Below are 23,605 nucleotides of genomic sequence, written 5' to 3'. Positions count from 1 at the left end.
GGGAAGGGTGTTGGCGGAGTCTACTTGCTTCTGGCAAAAAGAAGCTGACCAAACCTCCAGGGCCAAACCACTGGAGCACTGAGCAGTGCCCATCCACTCCAACTGCAGAACCAGGAACTGTACTCAGACATAGTTGAAGGAAGAGGGACAACAAAACTAATTGAGCACTTTGGTTAGCCTGTGTGACAATGACTTGTAATTGATTGGGAACCTTTGTACATGTATGTGTTTTAACCGTACATCTGGTTGTTAGTGGCTGTGTGTCAGCCTGAAAGGCTTTGCTGCACAATCTGACATCACATCATGGCCACAGACGACATTCCATGAATGGAGATCTGCTTTGAGCAATGCATCAAGGAACAATGAGTGTACACACTGTGCTGATATCTTAGGCCCCCTTCGTGCAACTTCTCTACTGTTTTGCAGCCTCTTGTGTCTAAATGCGTGGCCTCTCAGCAGTATCTATGGTGGGGAGGCTCAACACAGATGGGGGCAATGCTTCAGAAACATATATAGAAACATAAAATTATGAAGGAAATAGATAAGATAGAAGTAGAGAGAATGTTTCCACTGGCAGGTGAAACTAGGACAAGAGAGCATCGCCTCAAGATTAAGGGGAGCAGATTTAGGACTGAATTCCCTGCCCCAGTGAAGTGGTTAAGGCTTCCTCAGTAAATGTTTTTTAAGCTAACGTAGATAATTTTTCCAGTAAAGGAATTAAGGGTTAGGCTTGAATGGTGGAGTAGGCTTGAAGGGCCAGATGGTCTACTCTTGCTCCTAGTTCTTATTTTCTTATGTTCTGTGAACCGGTCCAACAAATTGACTGACCTTGACTCTCCCCACCAGTGACCTGAGCAATTAGTCCCAGACAAGAAGTGCCCAGACCCCTGACTGGGGGCTGTATAGCTTCTACCTACCCACATTAGCCTGAGCTCACCTGAACTGGCTGCTATGGAGCCACAGGATTGATTATGAGCTACTCGCCAGATTAAAGAGGCACAGATTCCCTGACTGGAATCCCTCTGATCTAACACATGGTTGTAGCCAATCACCTGAACTGCTATCGGAGACTGCCCTTGCCTTCCGGTGCTGGGCCCTCTGACTGATCGACGAAGACAACCCCCCCCTCCAACCTCCTCAAAACTTTGAGATACAACTGCTTACTGCACATGCTGTGTGTTTGGTGTGTAAGCTGTTGCTGGCACACGGTGCAGGTGTGAGGTTCACTTGGCACACTACCATACACTCCCTTGACTGAAAACTTGAGTAACAAGGCAAGCTGTCTGGTCGTGCAATTTTCACAGCAAGGCAAGGTGTGGATGCTTCGAGCATACAGATAGATACTAAGAGAGAAAGTGAGCAGCCCTGGGATGCAGCCTGGACTAGTTTGAGAGTTGGATGCCTGACCTTGCACTCAGTGTCTCTGTTCAACCTTTCAGTATTAGCTGCCATTGCGGTGTGATGATGATGATTGTGAGGGGTTGGCAGGATGCTTTGCCAGGGTATGTGGACAATGGGTTGTGAGACTGGTGCCCATGAATCATGCCCTGTGCTGCAGTTTGGTCGTAGGCAATATAGAGGTAAATTGGAGCAAGCTGAATGCACTAGGTTTCATGTTAACATCGAGCTTGTTGGTGGGTTTGGTAAGATAGGAAGCTGAATATTAATGAGACAAAGGTGTGTAACAATCTAAAGTCCCCCTCTTAATTGGCAACTCACCACTGCCTAATGAGAGCTAGCATAAAAGATGGAGTAGTTTCTCCCAAGGTGGACTTCATTGGGTTCTTGCCCAATTCTGCCACCCACTTCACCATTGCCACATTGCTCAGACTACTTTAGGTTCCACCCAATGTGTATTCCAATCTTTGTAATGCTAGTTTCTCCATATTCCAGTTTGAGAGCTAAGGGTTGGGATTCATGTGTCTGACCATTATGTTGCTCCATTTATAATTTAATGTAAGCAATGTTAAAACTATAAAAATTGTGAAATAAAAGGAAAACTAAAATCCAGGTAAAATGGTGATTGTGAGGCAAATTCAATGATTGATTTGCATCTGATGCTATTGTATGGCAATTTATTTAAATTTTCAATAATTACACTTCCATTTCGATGATAAGCCCCACAGCCACATGCCAGTCACTTTCACCTTTGTGGTGGGAAAGGTTTAGAAACAATAATCCAGGATAAAAGTAACATCACTTGGAAAAATATAGCGGAATCAGGGTAAATCAGCTGAGGTTTGTTAAAAGTAAATTGTGTTTAAAAAGAAGCAAGTTTGATCTAAGAGAGGTTTGAGGTTATTGAAGTTAATGTGATGTACATTGACTCCCAAAAGGAAGTTGATAAGCTGCAATATAACAGGCTTGTCAGCATGGTTGAAGCCCATGGAATAAAAGCAACTTTGATAGCATGGATAAGACGTTGATTGAGTGACAAGTTGATTGTAGTAATTAATGGTATTATTTAGACTGGAGGAAGATATATATTGGGGTTCCCAGAGATCAGTTTTGGGATCACTGGTTTTCTTAATCTGATTTAAACTTTCTGATGTTGTGATCACTGTTCTCCAAATGCTCCCCGACTATTTGGGCATAAACTTGGCAGATGGAATATAATATGGGTAAATGGGTACTTTGGCAGCTAACTAGAGGAGCTACATCGAAGAATATTTAGTACCTAGTCAAGCCTTTCATTTAATTCCAATCTCCATTAATTGACCTTAGAAACTGCTCGAGTACTGGGCTGTATTTTACTTCAGGCTGTACAAATCCACAAAAATGACAACATAATCTTAAGGATTAAGCCTACTTCATCAATGCACTACTGCAATATACTTTGTAGGGATAGAAGCATTTTATTATAAAAATGTCACTACTTCCCTAATCCGTAAATATTCTGATGAAAAACTAGTAAGCATTCCTTAATTTTAGAAAAAGTAACGACAAATTTGAAACCAAAACTGGATAATCCCCTTCACCAATATAACCTGTTTTTATTTTTTTGTTGCCTTTCCTTGCCAAGTGCCTTCAAGTTCCTCAAGTAAATGATCATTCTCCACAGTTATTAAACTGGTCATTTGCGCAAGGCAATATAATTGAACCTAAAAACAAGTGCTGGAGATCACAGTGGGTCAGGCAGCGTCCATGGAGATAAAGGAGCTGAAGTGAAATGTGGAGGGGTAGCGTTTATACAATAATAGTGGGGAGGGGGGAGGTGCTGGAGTGCTGGGGGGGGGGGAGGGGAAAGGGTGTTGACAGTTGATCACTTAATCCTTGCTTTCTCTCCATGGATGCTGCCTGATCCACTGTAATCTGCAACCTTTTTTGTTTTCAGTTCAGATTCCATCATCTGCAATAATTTGCCCATACAATTGAACCTAATCCTGTTTGATCTGATGTCCATCTAAGGAAACTTACAGTAGGTATGTGATAATTCTCTCTCTCCTTTATTTGGTTCCACTCCCAACCCTCAACCCCAATCACACATCAGGGTGCTACTGAGGCTAGTTTAAACATTACCTTGCCTGTGCAATGACTGAAATTAGTAATACTGTATTTAAAAGAGGATAATTTTCAAGATGGGTATTCAGTCTGGTTCTCTGGTTTTCTTAAATTAACTTGTAATGTTGTTGCAAAATGTATAAGTGATAAAATGAATAAGTCTATTCCTACACTTCTATCCCTATTTATCTGGTAGCCGGGTACATTAGGTACTCCCAAAACTAAACTCCTGTTTTTCTTCCCCCTCAGCTGCTAAAGCAACTGCTGCAGTTATCCTGTGCTCTACAGTAGATGCCAAGCAGTTTCTGAAAATGAATCTGTATTCTGCTACTTTGTAACAGCACGATTGTTGCTTCTTCACATCCTGTTACTGTGCAAACTGTAAAGCCTTAAATAAATAAAAGGAATTAGATTAATAAATTCCCAAGACATCAAATGAGAATGTTGTGTTTGGTGACCATGTAATTCTTAAATTCATTGCTTGAAACTGAACTATTTTCTACAGTGTAGTTTTAATTTCCTTGGCGATTTTAATGACCGTCAAGTAATAGCCCTTTCTTCACTCTGGAGAACTGATTGTTGACCTGCTCTGTGTTAGTCAGTTAAAGATGTGTATCAGGGAAGAAATGTGTGTAGGTATTGAAATGTAAGCCAGCTCAGGTGAATCCTTCAAGTTTTGATGAAAGGCCATCAACCTGGCACATTTACTCTGGTTTTCTCTTCACTGATACTGTATGACCTGCTGTGTATTTACAGCTTTTTTTCTGTTCTTATTTCAAAATACCAACATTTGGCAGTGCTTTGCTTTTACTATCCGGTTTAATTGAGTCTCAATGATAGAGAAAGTAAATTTTAAAATCAAGTAATTAACAGATTATCTCGATGATTTGTTATGCATTTCAGTTAGGCTACATAATTGTTAAGAACCAAATGCACATTTTTTTAAATGAAATTTGATCTTGCATCAAAAATCAATATGCTAAATGAACAGGGTCTTCTATTATCTGAATACAAATGCAGTATGTTCTCACTGTGATGCTCTTTATAGTATAGTTTTGTAGTTCTTATGATTTAGAATCAAGTTACATAGCTGCTGCTCTTGTTCTCTAGGGTATGCACTATAGAGGCCACATTCACGTCACAAAAGATTATTGTTTGCACTCTTCTGCACTATTGCTATGACGACAAGGATGTTTGTTATGTGCAAATACATAGCTTGGATTTATCAGTATAACAGTATAGGTGACAAAAAATGGAAAGGGTAGTATCAAACTGCAAATAAATATAGTGCCAAGATTAGATATCAGGTGATAAAATCAAAATTGGTACCGTTTGCTTTGGTTTTTGATCTCCTTTTGATTTTGGTGCTGTTGGCATAGCAGGAATGTTACTGTACTAGTAATCCACAGTGCCAAGCCAATACTGTATTCTGATACACATGGGTTTGAATTCTATTGTGATAGTCAGTAAAATATTGTGATATTCAATAAAATATGGAATTCAAAAAGCACTACTGAAGAGCATGGGCAGAAATTCTCAAAGTTTGGCTAAATGTCAATTTAGGGGGGTTTCATGTGAGTTTCAGCAGGTTTTCTCACATAATTTTAAGCTGCTTCCCTCATAAGGTATGTTTCATGCCTCTAGCATACTAACTTGCGCTCACCAATGTTGAGAGGGTCTCTCAGGAATCCTGCTGCCGGGGCTATGTTTAAAGCCAAGTTCTACACCAGTTCAAAAGCTGCAAGCCAGCAATCTGACTTGATGGTTTCAGCAAATTAAGAATTACTCCCGAGCGCTAATTAGAGACAGGTTGTGCCTCCCACAATCAAGTGTTGCTGACACGGACCTAGATGCCGTGGTGGAGTGGAATGCCATCCACTTTCCCCGGAGTAACATTAGATGCTCTGAAGGCTTCCAGGAGTTTGTAATATTAACTTCTATAAAATAACAGGAAAAGTGAGGAAAGAACAAACTAATTAACTGTAGTTTAGATAATACAAGGAATGCTGGCATCAGCACATTTTCAGTCAAAGAACAATGAGTTCATCCAACTCTCTTCATTTGATAGTGGTCGCAAAATAAATGCGGTAAAGGTGGTTGTGGCCATTGTTAATGTGCTGAAGGATAGTGAAGGTGATGAACCTTCTGATCAATGTTGTCACTTTCTTAATAAGTGGAATGCTGTTACTCTCTCAGACCCTCATTGACCATCAGTTACTACCCTCGTTGCCTGCTCCAGTTTTCCAGAGCAAAGGATTATACAACACACTATGTCATTATGAGCATGGGAACCTCATCTTGAGGAGACATCCCATGTCCTTCAGTGGCCAAGGTAGAGGAGACTGTTATATTGCTTTTGTGCTGGGCTTCATACTGTGGTGCTCTCACCACAAGCTGTTCACAATCTGTAGTGCCCTGTACGTTGCATCTGGAAATTGTGAGCAAATGACACTGGTGTCCCGAGACATCGTTATTCGGTTGAGTCCCATAAGACATTTCATCAATGAGTAAACACTGTGGGCAGTGTTCCCCCTAAGCTGCATGACCACTCTGAGGTTCCAAACACACACACTGACTGGCTTGCTGATACATTGACTTCCAGTTTCAGAAATCACTGTCACGTGACCTTGGACGTCCACACAGCAAAAGAAGGGTTATAGGGACTTTTGATTATGGTCCTCCTGCATTTTCTAGTCATTGTGAAGAGACTTCTTACTGGAGAATCTGCATATGAAGGCTGCTCCCCATTGGCTGCAAGTTACTGTTGCTCCTGGGGGCTTCCACATGTATTCCTCATCATTCACGTTGACGCTTGTAATGCAGTGACTACAGAGACAACAACTGGTTTCTCTGCCTGGTTCTATTACTGTGAGCCTATGTGGGGATTATCGGAGACTAAGCTGCTCCTCAATAGTGTGATCACTTAGTAATCATAACACACCCAGATGATAGCAAACGATCAGTCTTCAAAACTCGGAACATGGAGGCTTCCAACAAGAAAGGCAGTGGGATGCCTCTTGGAGGGCCTTTTGTAAAGGAAACCTGACTCAGATGTATGCTGTATAAGCATGGGGCATGGATACAGTGCAGGTTGTAAATATTTTAGAAACAAAGACAACTTCACCTTCACACGCACGCCTGCACATTATCTGTGATAGATAGCATTGCATGTTAGAGTGTGTTGTGAAGTACTTACAGTTCAGTGTGGGAGAAAGACAGCCCTAGCCCCTTGTGCAGTCAGAGTGCCTTGATAGATCCCTATCCTTCACAAGTCGAGCTCAGTTCCAGAGACAAATTAAAAACACTCCACCCACTCCTACTCAAGTGGCAGCTACTTTATTAGTTTCTCTCTCATGCTCTCTCTCTCTGTCTCGATTTGTCTGTCTTTCTCTCTCTCTCTCTCTCTGTGAAGCATTTGCATTGACCATGCAAAAGTCCAGCAGATGACCCATATCAGCCTCCTCCTATGATCATCCACGTGATGTCAAGGCACTGGATATTGCATAAGCTATGGTCCTGAAAAACTTAGTCAATAGAATGGAAGACTCACCTGGACCAAGGAAGATGGGTGTGGTTGTTGGAGATCAATCATCTCAGTCCAGGGACATCACTGCGGGAATTCCTCAGGGCAGTGTCCTCGTCCCAACCATCTTCAGCTGCTTTATCAATGACCTTCTCTCCAACCTAAGGTCAGAAGTGGAATGTTTGCTAATTTTGCAATGTTCAGCATTATTCATGACTCCTCAGAGACTGAAGTAACTGCAGTAACTCATTTGGCACCTTTGACAGCATCTTCCAAACCTATGAGCTACACAGCCCAGAAGCACAAGGCCAGCAGATGCATGTGAACACCACCACCTGCTTGCATATTCCCCTCCACGCCACATACCATTCGGACTTAGAACATTCTGACTTACCTTTCCTTCTCTGAATCAATATCCTGGCACTTCCTTCCTAACAGTACTCTGGAGGCCTATACACCACAAGGATTTCAGTGGTTCAGGAAGGCAACTAACCACAACCTTTTCCAGGGCCATTGGAGATAGGCAGTAAATCCTGGCCCAGCCAGCAATGTCTACATAAAGTTGTAGACATTGCATGTCTTGTGCAAATGTTAAACTTTGAATAATTTTCTATAATTCTTTCATTTTGGTTGTTCTTTCCAAATGTATCTGAACACAAGTGTACTCGGATATTCCAAAACAATTAGATTTTAAGTTGACAAGAAATAGATAAGTCAATCAGAAATTCTTTCATTTCAAAAAAATCATTATTTGGATGTGGCATAATTGACATATATTATCCTTTTCTTATTTGGCATAGGGCTGTGTTCTTGAAGCACTGGATAGCTTAGTAGAACACAGGACAGTTTAGAGTCAAACACACTGGGCAGCAGTGGACTGGGAGGTGGATGGGACATTTAGAATAGAAACATTTGAGGTGGAGTGCCCAGCACTGTCTTGACCCAAACTGTCTCCCCCCACACTCCCTTAGTTGCTGGCTGGGAAGAGCCAAAGTCAAATTTCATGTCAGCAGACAATTAAAACCTCTAAGGGACTAGTTGAGAGCCTCAGTCCACCATTACTCATCTTTAACCAGTAATGGGAAGCGGAGGTCATATCCTAGCTCACATCAAGGCCTGCCTAACTCACTGACAAAACTGACCAACTTCACTCTGTTCTGAAGTTCGAGGAATGATACCTCTGCCAGGCCTATTGCAGGACCACTTCTTCCAAGGGCATTGAGAAGCTGTTAGCTGATTGCTGGTTGTGTTTGCCATGGTTTAATTGGTAGCACTGTCATCTGAGTTAGAAGTTTGTTTCTTCAAGTTACACACCAAGACTTAAATGCAAAAACTTGATGCTGCCGTACTGAGGGACTGCTACACTATTGAACCTCCTGCCAGGTGAGATGTTGAACTAAGATCCTCCTCTGCATTCTCTCACATGTACGTGTAATAGATCTTTTGAAGGGAGTTATCCCATGTGTCGTGGCCAACATTTATTCTGCAATTAATATCACCAAAATCTATTTGGTTATTATCACGTGGCTGTTTGTGGGATCTTGCTGTTCACAAATTTTCTGCTGTTTACAACAATACTTCAAAACTTCTTTGTCCCCAATACACGTCGACGCATCCAGTGATTTAGGAAGATGCTAATGTGAATATCTAATTCACAGACCCTGCGTTCCAGTTAAAATGTAATTTTAAAAATTTTAGTAATTCAAGTATAATTGTAGAAAATGGGATAAATAGAATTAGACTACATGGAGCCCTACGGAAGGATAAGATCAGAAACAACAAGTGGGCTTGCTGAGCTGGAGACATGTTGTCTATGCTGATCATAGAAACAATAGAATAGTAATTTATTGTCACTTGTGTTTTTTATACCAAAAATACAGTGAAAAGTGTTTAACTTGCCCTCTGGCATAGTCTGGAGAAATTTCATTGTTTTGAGTGTTAAAGCTGAATTTGTTAAAAGCATTCATTTAATTTTGGAAGTCTGTAAAGCCCACTGTTTCACCAGATCAAAAAAAATTGTAAGCAAAGAATATTTAACCTAAAGTCAGATGAAGAGTATTTTAGAGCAGGCTACGTTATTATGGGATGGGTAGAACTTAAGAAAATCTTCTATTTTCTGTTTATCTCTGTTTGCCAGGACAAGAGATAGGAAATAGTGCTTCACACAGCAGAAATGCTTCTACAGTGTAACGCAACGCTTATTGGGTTCAATTCCTACATCAACTGAGGTTACCTGAAGGATTCTCTTTCACAAACTCTTCCCATGCCTGAGATATGGTGACTCACAAGTAAAACGACCACCAGTTGTCTGTCTGAAGAGAGTAGCCCTGTCATCTGAGTAAGGCTATGGTGATGTTACCTTTTACCTTTATTAGTGGACTCCATCCAGTTTAGGCTCAGGAAATCTCCACTGCGTGGTGACCTATATTGTGGAACATGGTTAAGGCTAAAAGTTATCCCTGTGAGCCATTGATGTTTCAGTAAAGCTGAGAAAGAGGTGGAGTAAGCCCACAAGTTGTATTTACTTGATGCAGCTGAAAAAGAATAGAGCTGTGACAAATTCAGCAGCTGCTAGGTAAAACTAGCTGTTTGATAAAAGCTGAAATTGTGTTTAACATTAGTTATCCAGGAGAAATCCCATGAGTTCTGGGGGAGGCTGTCTTGGGAGAAACTAAATTACAAGATGCAGATATTCATTGAGACAATCTGAGTTGAGGCTTTTCCAAAATTAGATCATTAAGTGAAGAGCTATAAGCCCTTGTAAGGGAGATAAGAGTGCTATTGAGATTTGGTGACCTGCAGTGCCACCAACATGTGGGTGGGTTCTATCTAGACGACATTGGTCATTTCATGTGCAGCCTGTTGGGATTTTTGACCACATTTTTAATGTTAACTCATATTTACTACATGTTCATCCTGAATGTTACCATCTAGGTTTTATATAAAGTGTGCGTGGTTTAAAATGACTGTCTTACTATTGCTTAAATTTGTTTTCTTTGAGTTTGTACAGCATTTTTGCTGTTTAAATTCACTGCTGGACATTTGCCACTAAAATGTTCTAACCTTTGGGTTCATCCACATGTTCTACTTTTTTAAAAGGTTATGATTTATTAAGCCAAGTTAGAATAAAGTTTCAGCTTGTCCAGTATTCCTCATAATTGGGACCATAACAGCATATAGATGTACATTTTCAAAGCAAGTTAATGAGTGGCTGCCCAATAGATTCATGGTCATTTTTACTGAATAAAGTTTTTATTTCCAGATTTTTAATCCTAAATTAAATTTCTCAAACTTATTGGAATTCATTTTATCCTCTATGGTACTAATTCAGTAACACTACTTCCAAAATATCATATCCAGACTAAAGATATTGCCTCCACAGCAATGAGATAATGTCTGCAAGATTAACATTCAGTTTGAACTTCAGTACTACTGTCTGCAAGTCCGGAAGACTCCCTAACCACCATTCTGATCTGTAAATTGTATGTATGTGTTTTACAGTGTTTGATCTATAAAGCAGGATTTAGAGTTTTGAGGTTGCTTGAAACTCAAACCTGACGACCTACCGCTCTTAATAGTTGTGTCAATCCTCAATCAACCTGCCTCAGTACACTGCATCAAAGAGATAGCTGTTTACCTCCTGCAGAATGGGTAACACAAATTTAATTTACAGTGATTTTATTTCATGGCATTGTCTCTCTTCTGGTAAAGATTACTCCTGGACTTGCAGATCATCTGCTAAAGCTATACATGTACAGTAACCGGGCATATTGAGGTTGTTGGGGGTGGTGAAGTAATGAAGACTTTTTGTTTTGATACTACAACGGGAAAATAGTTTAAATCACCTTATGCTATTAATATAGCAGCATTTTCTTTGTGTTAAGCTGCTAATGGCACCTTAAGTACTCCAAAATCTCCTGACATGTTTGTGCTGTCTCTAGCAGCCGCTTTCTAGTTTAATAGCACTGAATGGCCATATTGATGATAGATGATCACAATGCCATGAAGTGAAAGCTGGTTTAAGAGATTTTATTATGTTCGTTAGGTCAGTGACTTCTTTTCATAATCAGCAACAAATTGCAGTTGTGGCCAGTTTTTTGGAAGAGTTCTCACTGCAAGCCCAGTAAGATTGACCAAACTTGGCTGATGAAGCATCTACTCCCCACCGCCCACCACCCCACCTATCGCAATTCCAACGCCCCTCCCCCAAGTGCCTCCTCCCTACCTTTTATCTTAGCCTGCTGGACACACTTTCCTCATTCCTGATTCTCCTGTTCCTTGGATGCTGCCTGACCTGCTGCGCTTTTCCAGCAACACATTTTCAGCTTAAATCTATCACCCCTCAATTTGTAGTTATTTCCTCTCGTATAAGCTGACGTCATCATCCTAGGAAAAAGTCTTTCACTGTCTACCCGATCTAATCCTCTGATCATCTTGTATGTCTCTATCAAATCCCCCCTTCGCTGCCATCTTTCCAATGAGAACAGACCCAAGTCTCACAGCCTTTCCTCATAAGACCTTCCCTCCAGACCAGGCAACATCCTGGTAAATTTCCTCTGCACCTTTTCCAATGCTTCCACATCCTTCCTGTAATGGGGCGACCAGAATTGTACACAATATTCCAAGTGAGGCCGCACCAGCATTTTGTACAGCTGCAGCATGATATTGCAGTTCTGGAGCTTAATCCCTCTACCAATGAAACCTAACACACTGTATGCCTTCTTCACAGTAGTATCCACCTGGGTGGCAACTTTCAGGGATCTATGCACATGAACTGCAAGATCCCCCTGACATCCACACTACCAAGAATCTTTCCATTGACCCAGTACTCTGCCTTCCTGTTATTCTTCCCAAAGTGACTCATCTCACATTTAGTTGCATTGAACTCCATTTGCCACCTCTCAGCTCAATTCTGCAGTTTATCCAAGTCCCCCTGCAACCTGTAACATTCTTCCATACTGTCCACTACTCCACCGACTTTAGTGTCATCTGCAAATTTACTAATCTACCCACCTATGCCTGTGTCTAAGTCATTTATAAAAATGACAAACAGCAGTGGTCCCAAAATAGATCCTTGTGGCACACCACCAGTAACTGGACTCCAGCCTGAATATTTTCCATCAACCACCACTTGCTGCCTTCTTTCAGAAAGCCAGTTTCTAATCCAAACTGCTAAATCACCCTCAATTCCATGCCTCTGCATTTTCGCCATCAGCCTACCATGTGGAACGTTATCAAAGGCTTTACTGAAGTCCATGTATACAACGTGAACTGCCCTACCCTCATCTACATGCTTGGTCACCTTCTCAAAAAACTCAATGAGGTTTGTGAGACACGACCTGCCCTTGACGAAACCATGTTGACTGTCCGAAATCAAATTGTTGCTTGCTAGATGATTATAAATCTTATCTCTTATAATCCTTTCCAAAACCTTTCCTACAACAGAAGTAAGGCTCACTGGTCTATAATTACCTGGGTCATCTCTACTGCCCTTCTTGAACAAGGACACAACATTTGCAATCCTCCAGTCCTCTGGTACCAAACCTGTAGACAATGATGACTCAAATATCAAAGCCAAAGGTTCTGCTATCTCCTCCCGAGCGTCCCAGAGAATCCTCAGATAAATCCCATCCGGCCCAGGGGACTTGTCTACTTTCACTCCTTCCAGAATTGATAACACCTGTAGCCCGTGACCTTCTCATAACAACTCAGCAGATAGCAGAAATGCATTAAAAGACCAGCATCCCTCGTGCCCATACAATTTTTACGAGGCTTTTGTGCACCCAGACAAGAACTGGCATTCCAAAGCTGCCCTTCTCAATGATGGACGTTCAGAGCGAAGATGTCAGAGCAGGGGAAGATGGTGCCACAATGTTCCTGCAAGACCTGGAAGTCCTGGTGGAGGGGCTGGTACAGTGGAGGACCATCCTCTTCCCAGCATAGGAATGCACCAGAGGTTGTCATTGCAGAGAAGCTGCCGTTAGTGTTACAGGAAGGTCACTGAACTTCAGAGTTCTGCCAGGATAGTGTCACTGTCTTTCTCTGCTCCCTCACACTCATTCAATCTCTAGTACTGCACCCACCTCCCACCAAGGCTCATGTTCTACCACTCCCATGATTGTCTGTAAACCTTCCCTTTCTTGCTGTCACCCATCCCTTCTCCAAACATCACATTCCAATAACCTGGCATGGCCTCTGTCCTCCTGGCTCGCTCCCTAAATGCATCACTACCTTTCACTCACCTGCAACAGGATTAACAGCTATGCCACTCATTTGAAGCTGGGGTGCTCCTGACTGTAGACAAATCCCACTCCTACATTGCACCATTCCCATCCGTGCTGTACTATTCCGTACCCCTTACAAATTATGTTGAGTCCCATCACAATTGTGTAATCTGTGAGTTGAGTGCCTGTCTCTGCATCTCCCTTCCAATGCTAGTTGCCAGTGCATCCTGTGTGTGGACTGATATGGTGCTATGAAGATTGTGAGGAATTGACAAACCTCCGATGCCAATGTCCATGGATGAGGGCTGCATTCAACTGGTGCCTACAGCTGTGCCCTGAGATGCTGTTCACTACTGAGTAATATGGAGGCTCCTCACTGCCAGCAGTGAACTGAAGTCTCCTGGAACCCGCTCTGTCTTCCATATTGGCAATTCTCAATACCTCCCTTGTTGCTGAGTTTGTCAAGTTGGAAACTGATCATTAATCAGGTGAGTTGTGCTTTAATAAGGCGGTTACCAAACAATAATTCCCCTTGATTGACAACTAGCTGCTGTCTAGTGAGAAAACTTTTCTCGCCATCCAGCATGTGCATCAAAGATTGAGACCAAGCTACTCCCAATGTTGAAATAAGCTTTGGTGGAATTCTGACACAAGACTGTCACAAACCTCACCATTACCCACACCGGTCAGAACCCTGTAAGATTCCATCCATAATCAAACATTGAGCCAGCAGGGGCAATATTTGGACAGATGAACAAAAGTTGAGAGAGGTAGGTTTTAAGGAACATCTTAAAGGAGAAAAGGGAGGCAGAGATTTAGGGAAGAAATTTCTGAGCTTATAGCAACAAACACACGGTGATGGATAAATAGGACATGATATGAGTTAGCAAATGGGAAAGCAATGTTTTGGATGGGCTGAAGTTTATGGAGGATGGAAGGTTGGCAACTGATCTATGGGATCGGTCTCGATGTAACAGTGGCTGGGACGGATATAGAAGTATCGATGTTTTGTCATGGTTGTATAAAGCATTAGTTTGGCCATATCTGGAGGACCAGGTACAGTTTTGGTCTCCTTGTTTACGAAAGAATATAAATGCAGTAGAGACAGCTCAGAATATTCACTCAACTGATTCTTCATAAACCCGGGAGTAAATAGTTATCAGGAATAGGTGAGAATGTAGAGTTGAAGCCACAATCACATCAGTCATAATCGTTTTGGATGGCAGAGCTGACTGAAGGGGCTAATAGACCTATTCTTAATTCAGATAGCTAATAGTTCAGAAGCAGTGGAACAGAGGTGGGGCAGAGATGGACATTGTTACGCTGCCTTGGTGATGGACAAGATGTTATTTCAATTATTCTGAACCATACGGGATCCTGAGATTGCAAATCTTAGTTTAGTGTCAGACCCCAGTGAGAGGGACCATTGGAGATACTGCTTGGGGAACAGAGTTTATAGTGGAGACTGAACACAGTGGTTTTATTCTTCTCCATAATTTCTGTGGATCAGTTACTGAATCTCAGCCAAGCAGTGTGACAAATCACACATGATTGATGCAGAATTCTGCATCATCTTGCTTTAGGAGAATATTTGAACCATGAAAAGGGAGAATGAAGAATTACTTTCCTGTGTGGAGGACAAACATTTTGGTGAGGAACAATGAATCTTATGACGTGGCATAAAAATGGGAAGCTGACTTTAGTAAAGATTGTGATCAGAGCTGATGTCTTCCAGGTGGGGGCACTCTTGAGTCATAAACAGATGAAGTGTTTCATATAAGTAGCAAGTGCTGAATTCAAATATGTTGATTGTGCTCATATGGCCATTTTACCTATTCTTCAAAAAGTAAAGACCAAGCTATTACTTAATACTCAAAACAGTATTAAACCTCAAACAAACCTGATTGGAAACTCCATTGTTCTTGTACCCCAACCCTTTTCTTTCTGCTGTATGCTATTCCCCTGCTAGATTAGGCAGGTTCATTCATATTCTGTCCTTATAACCAGCAGCTGGAAGGTGTGCCAAAGAGCTTGGGGTGACTCACCTGTTGACTAAATTGTATTTACTTTTTTTACAGGGAAGCATTAAACCACATTCAGGTCCCAGTTCAGCAACATTGCCAAGATTAGTAAAACTTGAGTGAGGTTTATGGTTTACCCTGTGGCACAATCCATTGGGGATTTTGCCCTTCATCACACTTTTATATAATGTACAAAGAAATTCAATTTATACTTGGGCAAATATATTTCATAAAAGTCAAACTCAGGCTGGTTTAACTTAGATTTTGAAGTTTTAAGTCATTTTTTACCTAGTGTGTGTATGAAACACAACTTCAAATATTACATTAAGCCACTGGCTATATTGTATACAGCAATCGGTATAGTTGGTAGAGAGCTCAATTTCATGATCTTTTTTAACTTACAAATTTTCTATATACTGGGAGAGTTGAGTTAATGTAGCTCTTGATTATTTCTCAACTAAAGCTCCTCACTCTCAGCATTTGACAAAATGTCCAATAATAATACAGCAATGGAAGTATAGTTTGCTGTAACTATACCTCAAATATTTTTACAAGTATAAAGTACTTAACATATAGGAGTAGACTACACAGCACCTCAAACCAGTTCCACTATTCCAGAAGATCATGGTTGATCTTCCAGCACAATTCTGCTTTCCTGTTCTAATTACCATATTTTGAAATAAGACTGTTCTTGATCATTTTTATTTTGTATTGCAGTTTTTGAAGTTGGTTCTTGGATGATTAACACACGAGATGAACTTATGTAATGTTGTCCTGGTTGAAGCATCATAATGCAGCCGTAACTAATGCAGCTAATATTGCTTTTAGTACACAAGCCTTTCTTTCTGCTTAATGCCCTGCATATTCTTGTCATGTTACTAACTTGACTACTTTTGGATAGAGACCCAGTATGTTAAGGAAGGCACTGTGTTGATTTAGATATTCAACTGCTCAGCTGTCTTTTGCTCCACAGATGTTGATTACTCAGCTGTGCATTTCCTCCAGTTTTGTTTTTTTTGTAGTTTTTAAAAAATGTTGTCATCTCCATCATTGTGAACACAATGTATTCAGCTCAGAGATCAGCTGATCTATAGAAAGTGTTTTTTCCTATTCGATACATTCACTTACATTTTCCAGACTTAGTTGCACTTGGAAAAATACATTTTACATTACAATATCAACATTGCTGCCAAATTGTTTGCTTTGTACAGTACCAAATCTATTCCAAATCCAGAGGTGAGGTCCAAGGAATCTAATCTCATTCGTCAGAGGGAAATGGGTCTGGGTGGGTTACTGTTCGGAAGGTCGGTGTGGACTTGTTGGGCCGAAGGGCCTGTTTCCACACTGTAGGGAATCTAATCTAAAAGCTAATACAACTGTCCAGAGGTGGGGTTTAATACTGATGCAGGTTAATAGACTGGAAAGAAAGGGCTAGGGTTAATGCACAGTACTCAAAATAATGGTATGTGCTTGGGTCAATTTAATTCCTGGTTTTTATTGAACTGTCAACATCAAAATTTACTCACGTTATAAATGTAAGGTGGGGTAAGCAAATGCTGAGGGTTAAAGCAGAAGACTTCAGGAGATCATACACAGGTCAGCAGTATGGCAACAGTGGAGAAACCATCCTTTGATAGCGTTCTCCTGCTCTATTAAGAACCTTATAGACACTTTTAAACTTATCCTGCCATGGACCTGATATATTTTAATTTAAATTAATCAATTTGCAATTGAATACAACTGTCAGTAACAGCAACTATGAAACTATGATTAATTCTTATGAAAACCCATCTGGTTCATTAATGTTCTTTGGGAAGCAAGTCTTTACCTTGTGTGGCCTTCATGTGACTCTAGCCCCACAGCAATATGATTTATTCTTGACTGGCCTCTGGAATAATCTAATAAATTATTTTGTTTAAGAGAATTGGAAATAGGTAACAAGGGTAAACCTTGGCACCAGAATCCACATCCTCTGAAAGAATAAATAAAATTAAACTTGGCTAAAATCAATATAAAAGCTTTAACTGTAAGAAGGAAAACTGCTGCCCATATTGACTAAAGATTAATGTGTTTCTGTGGATCCTCTGCTGAAGTTATAATGGACAATTGGGAATCCCTGCTCCCAAATGTTACTGGTTGCCTTGGTATGTATAATATAGAAATGCAGCATCTATCTGTGTTGTACCTCTTTTAGTATCAAAGCAAGGCAGCATGTTTTCCAGAAAAGTAATTTCAAAGCATGACATGTCCTGTGTACATATGGAGCCTTGCAATTTGAGGACAAAATCTTTCTTGGCAGCCATCAGTGTCATTCCATACCATTCGACAAAAGATGTGATTTTCTGAGTGAAATTGATTTTTGTATTCCCTTCTACAATAAAGGTAAGTAGGTGTTAGGAGGCACTTTATTTACAAACGACTTAGCTGAGAACTGAAAAAAATCCCAATGGAAGCATAACAATCAAATATGCTGAGATTTGAACTCAGCAGCACAGTCTGACATCCATGTATGAATCCATGTCAGGCCTTCTCATCAGAAATTAATTACAAACAATTCTGTAACTGTGTTTTGATTTTTTTTATTTCTCTTTCAGATTTGGCAAAGAACAATCAGAATTGGATCAGTCTTCCCATGAATCTGTTATACTGCAGTTCTGGCCAAACACAGATTCCCTTCAGATTTTCCTCAAAAATGTGGACTCCTCTTGGTCTGTTTCTTTACATCTCTATTTCCTCTTTGACTGCAAGCTCAGTGTACAATTTGCAAAGTAATGGAGTCAAAGTGCTGAAGTCCCTTCACGTCAGTAGTGCAAAGGAATGTAACCAAACTTGTGGCAGTGTAGCAGACCAAGGTAAGGTATGCACTATGTCAATGTGCACAAAAGAATTCTACCAGAGAATGTTTTAATCGCTACTGATATTCTGCTGACCTGCGTATGACTTCCTGAAATCATTTGCAGTACTCTTCAGCACTTGCTAAGCTAATTTGCATTTGTGCATTGTTGTGAAATTTTGATATTGATAGTTCAACTGCAAATCAGGAATAGCATACACCACCATTTTGAGGAGCATACATTAACCCTAAATCTTCTTTTCCTCTGTATTAACTAATTACTTAGGCTACTAATTTTATTTTTGCTTGCACTGTATAGGTAATCTGTTGTAGCAAGTATCTTATGAGGCACTGAATTGAACATCTTAGGAAACTATAAAACCTCATAATAAAGCAGCTCTTAATCACAAATATGTCCCCATATAGAAGTCTCATGCAAAGAATGCAATTCAATTATAATTCATTTTTATGGAGATATTTTCATTTTGAAATTTTACACTGCTCACCCTTTAAACTTTAATCCTTTTCTTCTACATGATTCTTAACATCAGAAAATGCTCTTTGATGAAAAGGACTGCTTGAACAGATATAAATATTAATTCATTTTCTGAATGTAAAAACATTGCAAAGGAGACAGTGATCTTCCCAAAAACAAGATGGCACCAGAATTGGCAGTGCGGGGAGGAAAACTTTAGGCTACAGAACTATAAAAATGAACTGGTCAGTTGGGCAGATTGAGTTTAGACCTGAAAAGTGTGAAATGATGCATTTTAGGTTGACTAACAAGTGAAGAGAGTGTACAATGAATGTTAAGTCCCTGGGTAGAGGATCTTGGTGTACATGGACGTCAATCCTTGAAGGCAACAGGACAGGTGGATAGGGTAGTTAAAAATGCATATGGGATACTTGCCTTTATTAGTTGAGGCACTGAGTACCAGAGGTGGGAGGTTACGACGTGGCTAGAAAGGACTGTAAAACTGGAGTACTGTGTGCAGTTTGGACGCCACACAATAGGAAGGATGTGATTTCACTGGAAAGGGTACAGAGGAGATTTACAAGGATATTGCTCAGTCTACAGCATTTCAATGATGAAGAGAGACAACATCAGCAGGGTTACTTTTCTTGGAGCAGAGAAGGCTGAAGGAGGATCAGATTGAGAATGTACAAGATTTTGACGTGCAAAGATGGGGTCAATCGAAATAATAATTTCCCTTCAGTAGAGAGGTCAGTTGCTAGGAGGCATAGACTGAAAGGAAGGGGTAGGAGGTTTAGAATGGATTTAAGGAAAAATCTTTTCACCCAGATAATGTGGTTAACTGGAACTCGCTATCTGCAAAGATTGTAGAGACAGAAATCATTACAAAATTGAAGCATTCAGATGAAAACTTGAAATGCCTTGGCACATAAAGGTACAGGCCAATGGTTGGGAAATGGGATCAGAGAAGATAAGTCCCTGATGACCAGTGTGGACGTGATGGGCTGAAGGAATTCATTTTGTGCTGTAATAATTAATTGCTCAGTTGACAGTTGGGAATAAGGAACAGATGAGGCAGAAGAGTTGTATGCAGTGTATAGCAAATTGATGAACGTGAACTGAGTATGATAAAGCTGCTCAGATTTGGATTTGGCCACACTGGGAAGGCAGGATGGACTCAGTCAAGGAGAGATATTTCCCAAAACATTTTTACAACATCGATACAGAGAAAGCTGCATTATTTAAAATCAATACAGCTGAGTTTGATTTTTTTTTCTTAAGTAATCAATCTCATTCATTTGGTCTCATCATCACTTCAACTGGGCAGCTCCAGTAAGGAATGAAGCTCAGGTTAGATTTTATGTTGGGACATGATTCTGGTCATGGTATTGAGCATATTGCAGTGTGAAGGTGGTAGTAGCAGAACAGAGGTTTGGTGAGGGAGTTCTGACCATGGGAGGCGTGGGCAGCAACTGCAAGCATCAAATGACAGGCATGATTTTTAGCTGTTTCAAAACAAGGGCCACTGTGCACAACAGCAATCCCTAATTTTCCTGGGAGATACGTTCAAAAAAAATAGTGTCACCTCTCCTAAAGATCAAGCTTGGAGGACTTAAGTATTAAGTAAAATTAATACTTCAACTACAGCCCCTATTTCTCTGTCACTTACTCTTCTGACCTCCCTATGATCATGCAGCAACACTATCTCTTGCAAATCCAGGAACTCCACAATACTTGCAAAAATCAGTCCTGAGTTACTTTTAGACACTTTGCAGTGGCAGAATTTTTAATTATTATTTTGTAATGAGATTTGGGTGATGCTGACTGAGCCAGCTTTTATTGCACATTCCTAATTATTCTTCAGAAGGTGATGGTGAGCAGGCTGAATGGCTTGCTAGGCCAGCTTAAGGGCTTTAAAGAGTCAATCATATTGCTATAGAGCTGGAGTTGTCTGCAACATTCCTTGTAATTCTCTTCCCACGGTGTGGCTCTCCAAGTTTCCTGTGTAGTAGTGGCTTCACAAGCCAATGCATGGCATGCAATCAGTGTGCTGGAACAGAGAATGTTACATGTAGACCAGACCAGACAAAGAAGGCATATTTCATTCCCTAATTGACATTTGTGAATCAGATGGGCTTTCATGACAATCATTGTGTTTTATGGCACCATAATTGCAATTTCAATTCCAAATATTTTCTTTATTAACAGAATTTAAATTTCACCATGCCACCATCCCTCTAGCTAATCAACATTATCTTACTAAGCTTCAAGTTGGATATTTGGCCCTTATGCTAGTCCTTGGCAATGTTTCCTCTAAGGGTGCACACATGCCCAGTTGGTGTGCCAGTGCCATTCCTGGCATTGATTTCTGGTTTCAAAAGTCACTGGCATGCACAGATCTCTGTCTGCACAGAATCAGAAGGAATGATAGGAAACATAGGTCCTGGTCAGTCTTGCAGCAAAACACTTGATTTTTGGTGACTGGCATGCAGGTTTGTTATATGTACCTGCATGATGTAATTTTGGAAAAGTAGTGTGATGTGACAACACAAGAAGCCAAGTGAAGCTGATTTTGTTTTTAACCACTTTGTGCAATATAAGCATTGCTCTCAGCATTTGTTGCTCATCAAATTTTGCCCATGATGCTGTAATGCTGACAGTGATGCCAGTGATGCTGACATTCCATGAAATAAAAATAAAGGCAATTGAACTTGTCTTTGACAGACTTCTGGAACTCACAAGTGTCTATAAAGTACCACGCAGGCCAAGCTGAAAGTGGCTGGTGGAGCAGTGTGCATCTACAAGAGGGATATTTATATTGAGACCATAACACTTCTTGTGGCATACCTTGCAGCTCTTCAGAGCTAGATTCCAGGAATTGACCTGTCAGGCTACTGACTTCTAGTCCCTTTGAAAGACCATCTGAACCCTTTTGGAATCATGGTCTCTTTCCTTCCATCTGTAACTGTCACACCCAAACTCACCCAACATTACAGATCAATTTTCAGTCATAAAGTTATTATCATTAAATGTGTGTTAATAGATTAAAAAGCATTACAAATGATAAGTAAGATTTTCTTTTAATTTGTGTTGCAGATGGCTTGGAGTGTAATTGGGTTGTAATTGAAGAAAAACAAAATCTTTGTTTTTATTTGCACTGTCTTAATATTCCGGTCTGTAAAAGAGTAACTGTGGAAGATGCTAAAGCTTTGCAAATAGGTATGAGAAGAATCAGTTTACTTTTCAAGGAGTCAGCGCATTAAATTGCCACTTATTAATTACCAATGTCAGTTCTGTGTTAACTATTTGTGCCATTTCTGACTTAAAATCCAGAATCCTTTGATAAACGTATTGTTTTTGTTCTCTTTAACTGTACACAGATTACATCAGTAATGGAGCATCCAGATTTATTTGCAATTGAATCCTTTCTTTAAATTTTTATGTTTTACTGTTCTGATTTTGAGGACAGGATATTGTTTCCCCATTGAAAGAATAAGTAAGCCTCTACCGGTTTTAAACACTAGAAGATAATCAGAGTAGTTCATTGTTATCTGGAAACAGCCCCCAGTTGTTTTACAATGGTGCATAACTGTATTAGGGCTCTCAGACAGTAAGTCAGTATGCCTTTAAGAGACATGGTTATGATATAACAACTGCATCATTACATGTGACTTGAGAAAATAAAGATCTCCGAGTCTGTCTTAACTGGGGCTATTTGAAGCATGGCACACTGCTGCTCCTTATACCTGAATAGTTTAATGTCAGCTCAAGCACTAAATTGCCTTTGAATGCAAAAAAACCAAAGAACTATGGATGCTGGAAATCAGAAACAAAAACAGAAAGTGCTAGAAAAGCTCAGCACTTCTGACAACATCTATGGAGGAAAGCAGATTTAATGTTCGAGATCCAGTGATCATCATCAAAATGTTCTGAATAAAGGTCACTGGACCCAAAACGTTAACTCGGCTTTCTCTCCAGAAATGCTGTTAGACCTATAGAGCTTTTCCAGCAATTTCTTATTTTGTTTTAGCCTTTCAATGCAATTTTTATATGTTAGTGAGCATTAGTAAATGTCCTTTGGGATCTTTCAATACCATGTTACCCACATCGAGGTCTTGTTCTGCGAGAGAACATAAGCATTATGGTATTTGGTACAAGTCACCTGCTGGAGACAAATCACACATTTGTGTGCAGTATTGAGAATTACACTGGCTTAAATTGCTGCTCATTTGAGTCAAGTAGAAAATTCTTGAACATCCTTTTGTGCCATTCTATGAATATTCTGAGAACCATTTAAGAATAATGGATTTGGTTCTGGGTAACGAACCAGGCCAGGTGTTAGAATTAGAGGTAGGTGAGCACTTTGGGGATAGTGACCATAATTCGGTGATTTTTACTCTCGTGATGGAGAGGGATAAGTGTGTACTACAGGGCAAGAGTTATAGCTGGGGTCAGGGAAATTATGATGCGGTGAGGCATGACTTAGGATGTGTGGCTTGAAAAATTAAACTCCAAGGCAAGAGTGTAAATGATATGTGGAGCTTGTTCAAGGAGCAACTATTGAGTGTCCTTGATAATTATGTACCTGTCAGGCAGGGAGGAAAGGGTCGTGCGAGGGAGCCGTGGTTTAATAAGGAATTGGAATCCCTTGTTAAATGGAAGAGGGCGGCCTATCCCAAGATGAGACGTGAAGGTTCAATTGGGGCGATTGAGAGTTATAGGGTAGCCAGGAAGGACCTGAAGAGAGAGCTAAAAGCAGCAAGGAGGGGACACGAAAGGTCCTTAGTAGATAGGATTAGGGAAAACCCTAAGGCTTTCTATAGGTATGTTAGGAATAAAAGAATGACTAGGGTAGGAATAGGTCCAGTCAAGGATAGTAGGGGGAAGTTGCGTGTGGAGGCAGAAGAGATTGCGGAGACACTGAATGAATACTTTTCTTCAGTATTCACTCAGGAACAGGGCATTGTTGTCGATGAGAATACTGAGGCACAAATAAGTAGAATGGATGGCTTTGAGGTATGTACAGAA

At 40.4% G+C, this 23,605-nt stretch overlaps 1 protein-coding gene across 1 annotated transcript in view; it reads left to right on the top strand.

Annotated features, from left to right (window-relative positions):
- The window catches only part of LOC122557827 (hepatitis A virus cellular receptor 1-like), a 69,442-nt gene that overhangs the window by 43,529 nt on the left and 2,308 nt on the right, over positions 1 to 23,605 (top strand). The window contains exons 2-3 of the mRNA XM_043705918.1: positions 17,864 to 18,121; positions 21,674 to 21,796. Of these exons, the coding sequence (XP_043561853.1) occupies positions 17,902 to 18,121; positions 21,674 to 21,796 (343 nt within the window). The 5' untranslated portion in view covers positions 17,864 to 17,901. The remainder of the gene's footprint in view (positions 1 to 17,863; positions 18,122 to 21,673; positions 21,797 to 23,605) is intronic.

This window comes from Chiloscyllium plagiosum, chromosome 16 (genome assembly GCF_004010195.1).
Source record: "Chiloscyllium plagiosum isolate BGI_BamShark_2017 chromosome 16, ASM401019v2, whole genome shotgun sequence".
Lineage (NCBI taxonomy): Eukaryota > Metazoa > Chordata > Chondrichthyes > Orectolobiformes > Hemiscylliidae > Chiloscyllium > Chiloscyllium plagiosum.
The sequence above is the reverse complement of the archived record's forward strand: the minus strand, read 5'-3'. Positions and strand labels throughout refer to the sequence as shown.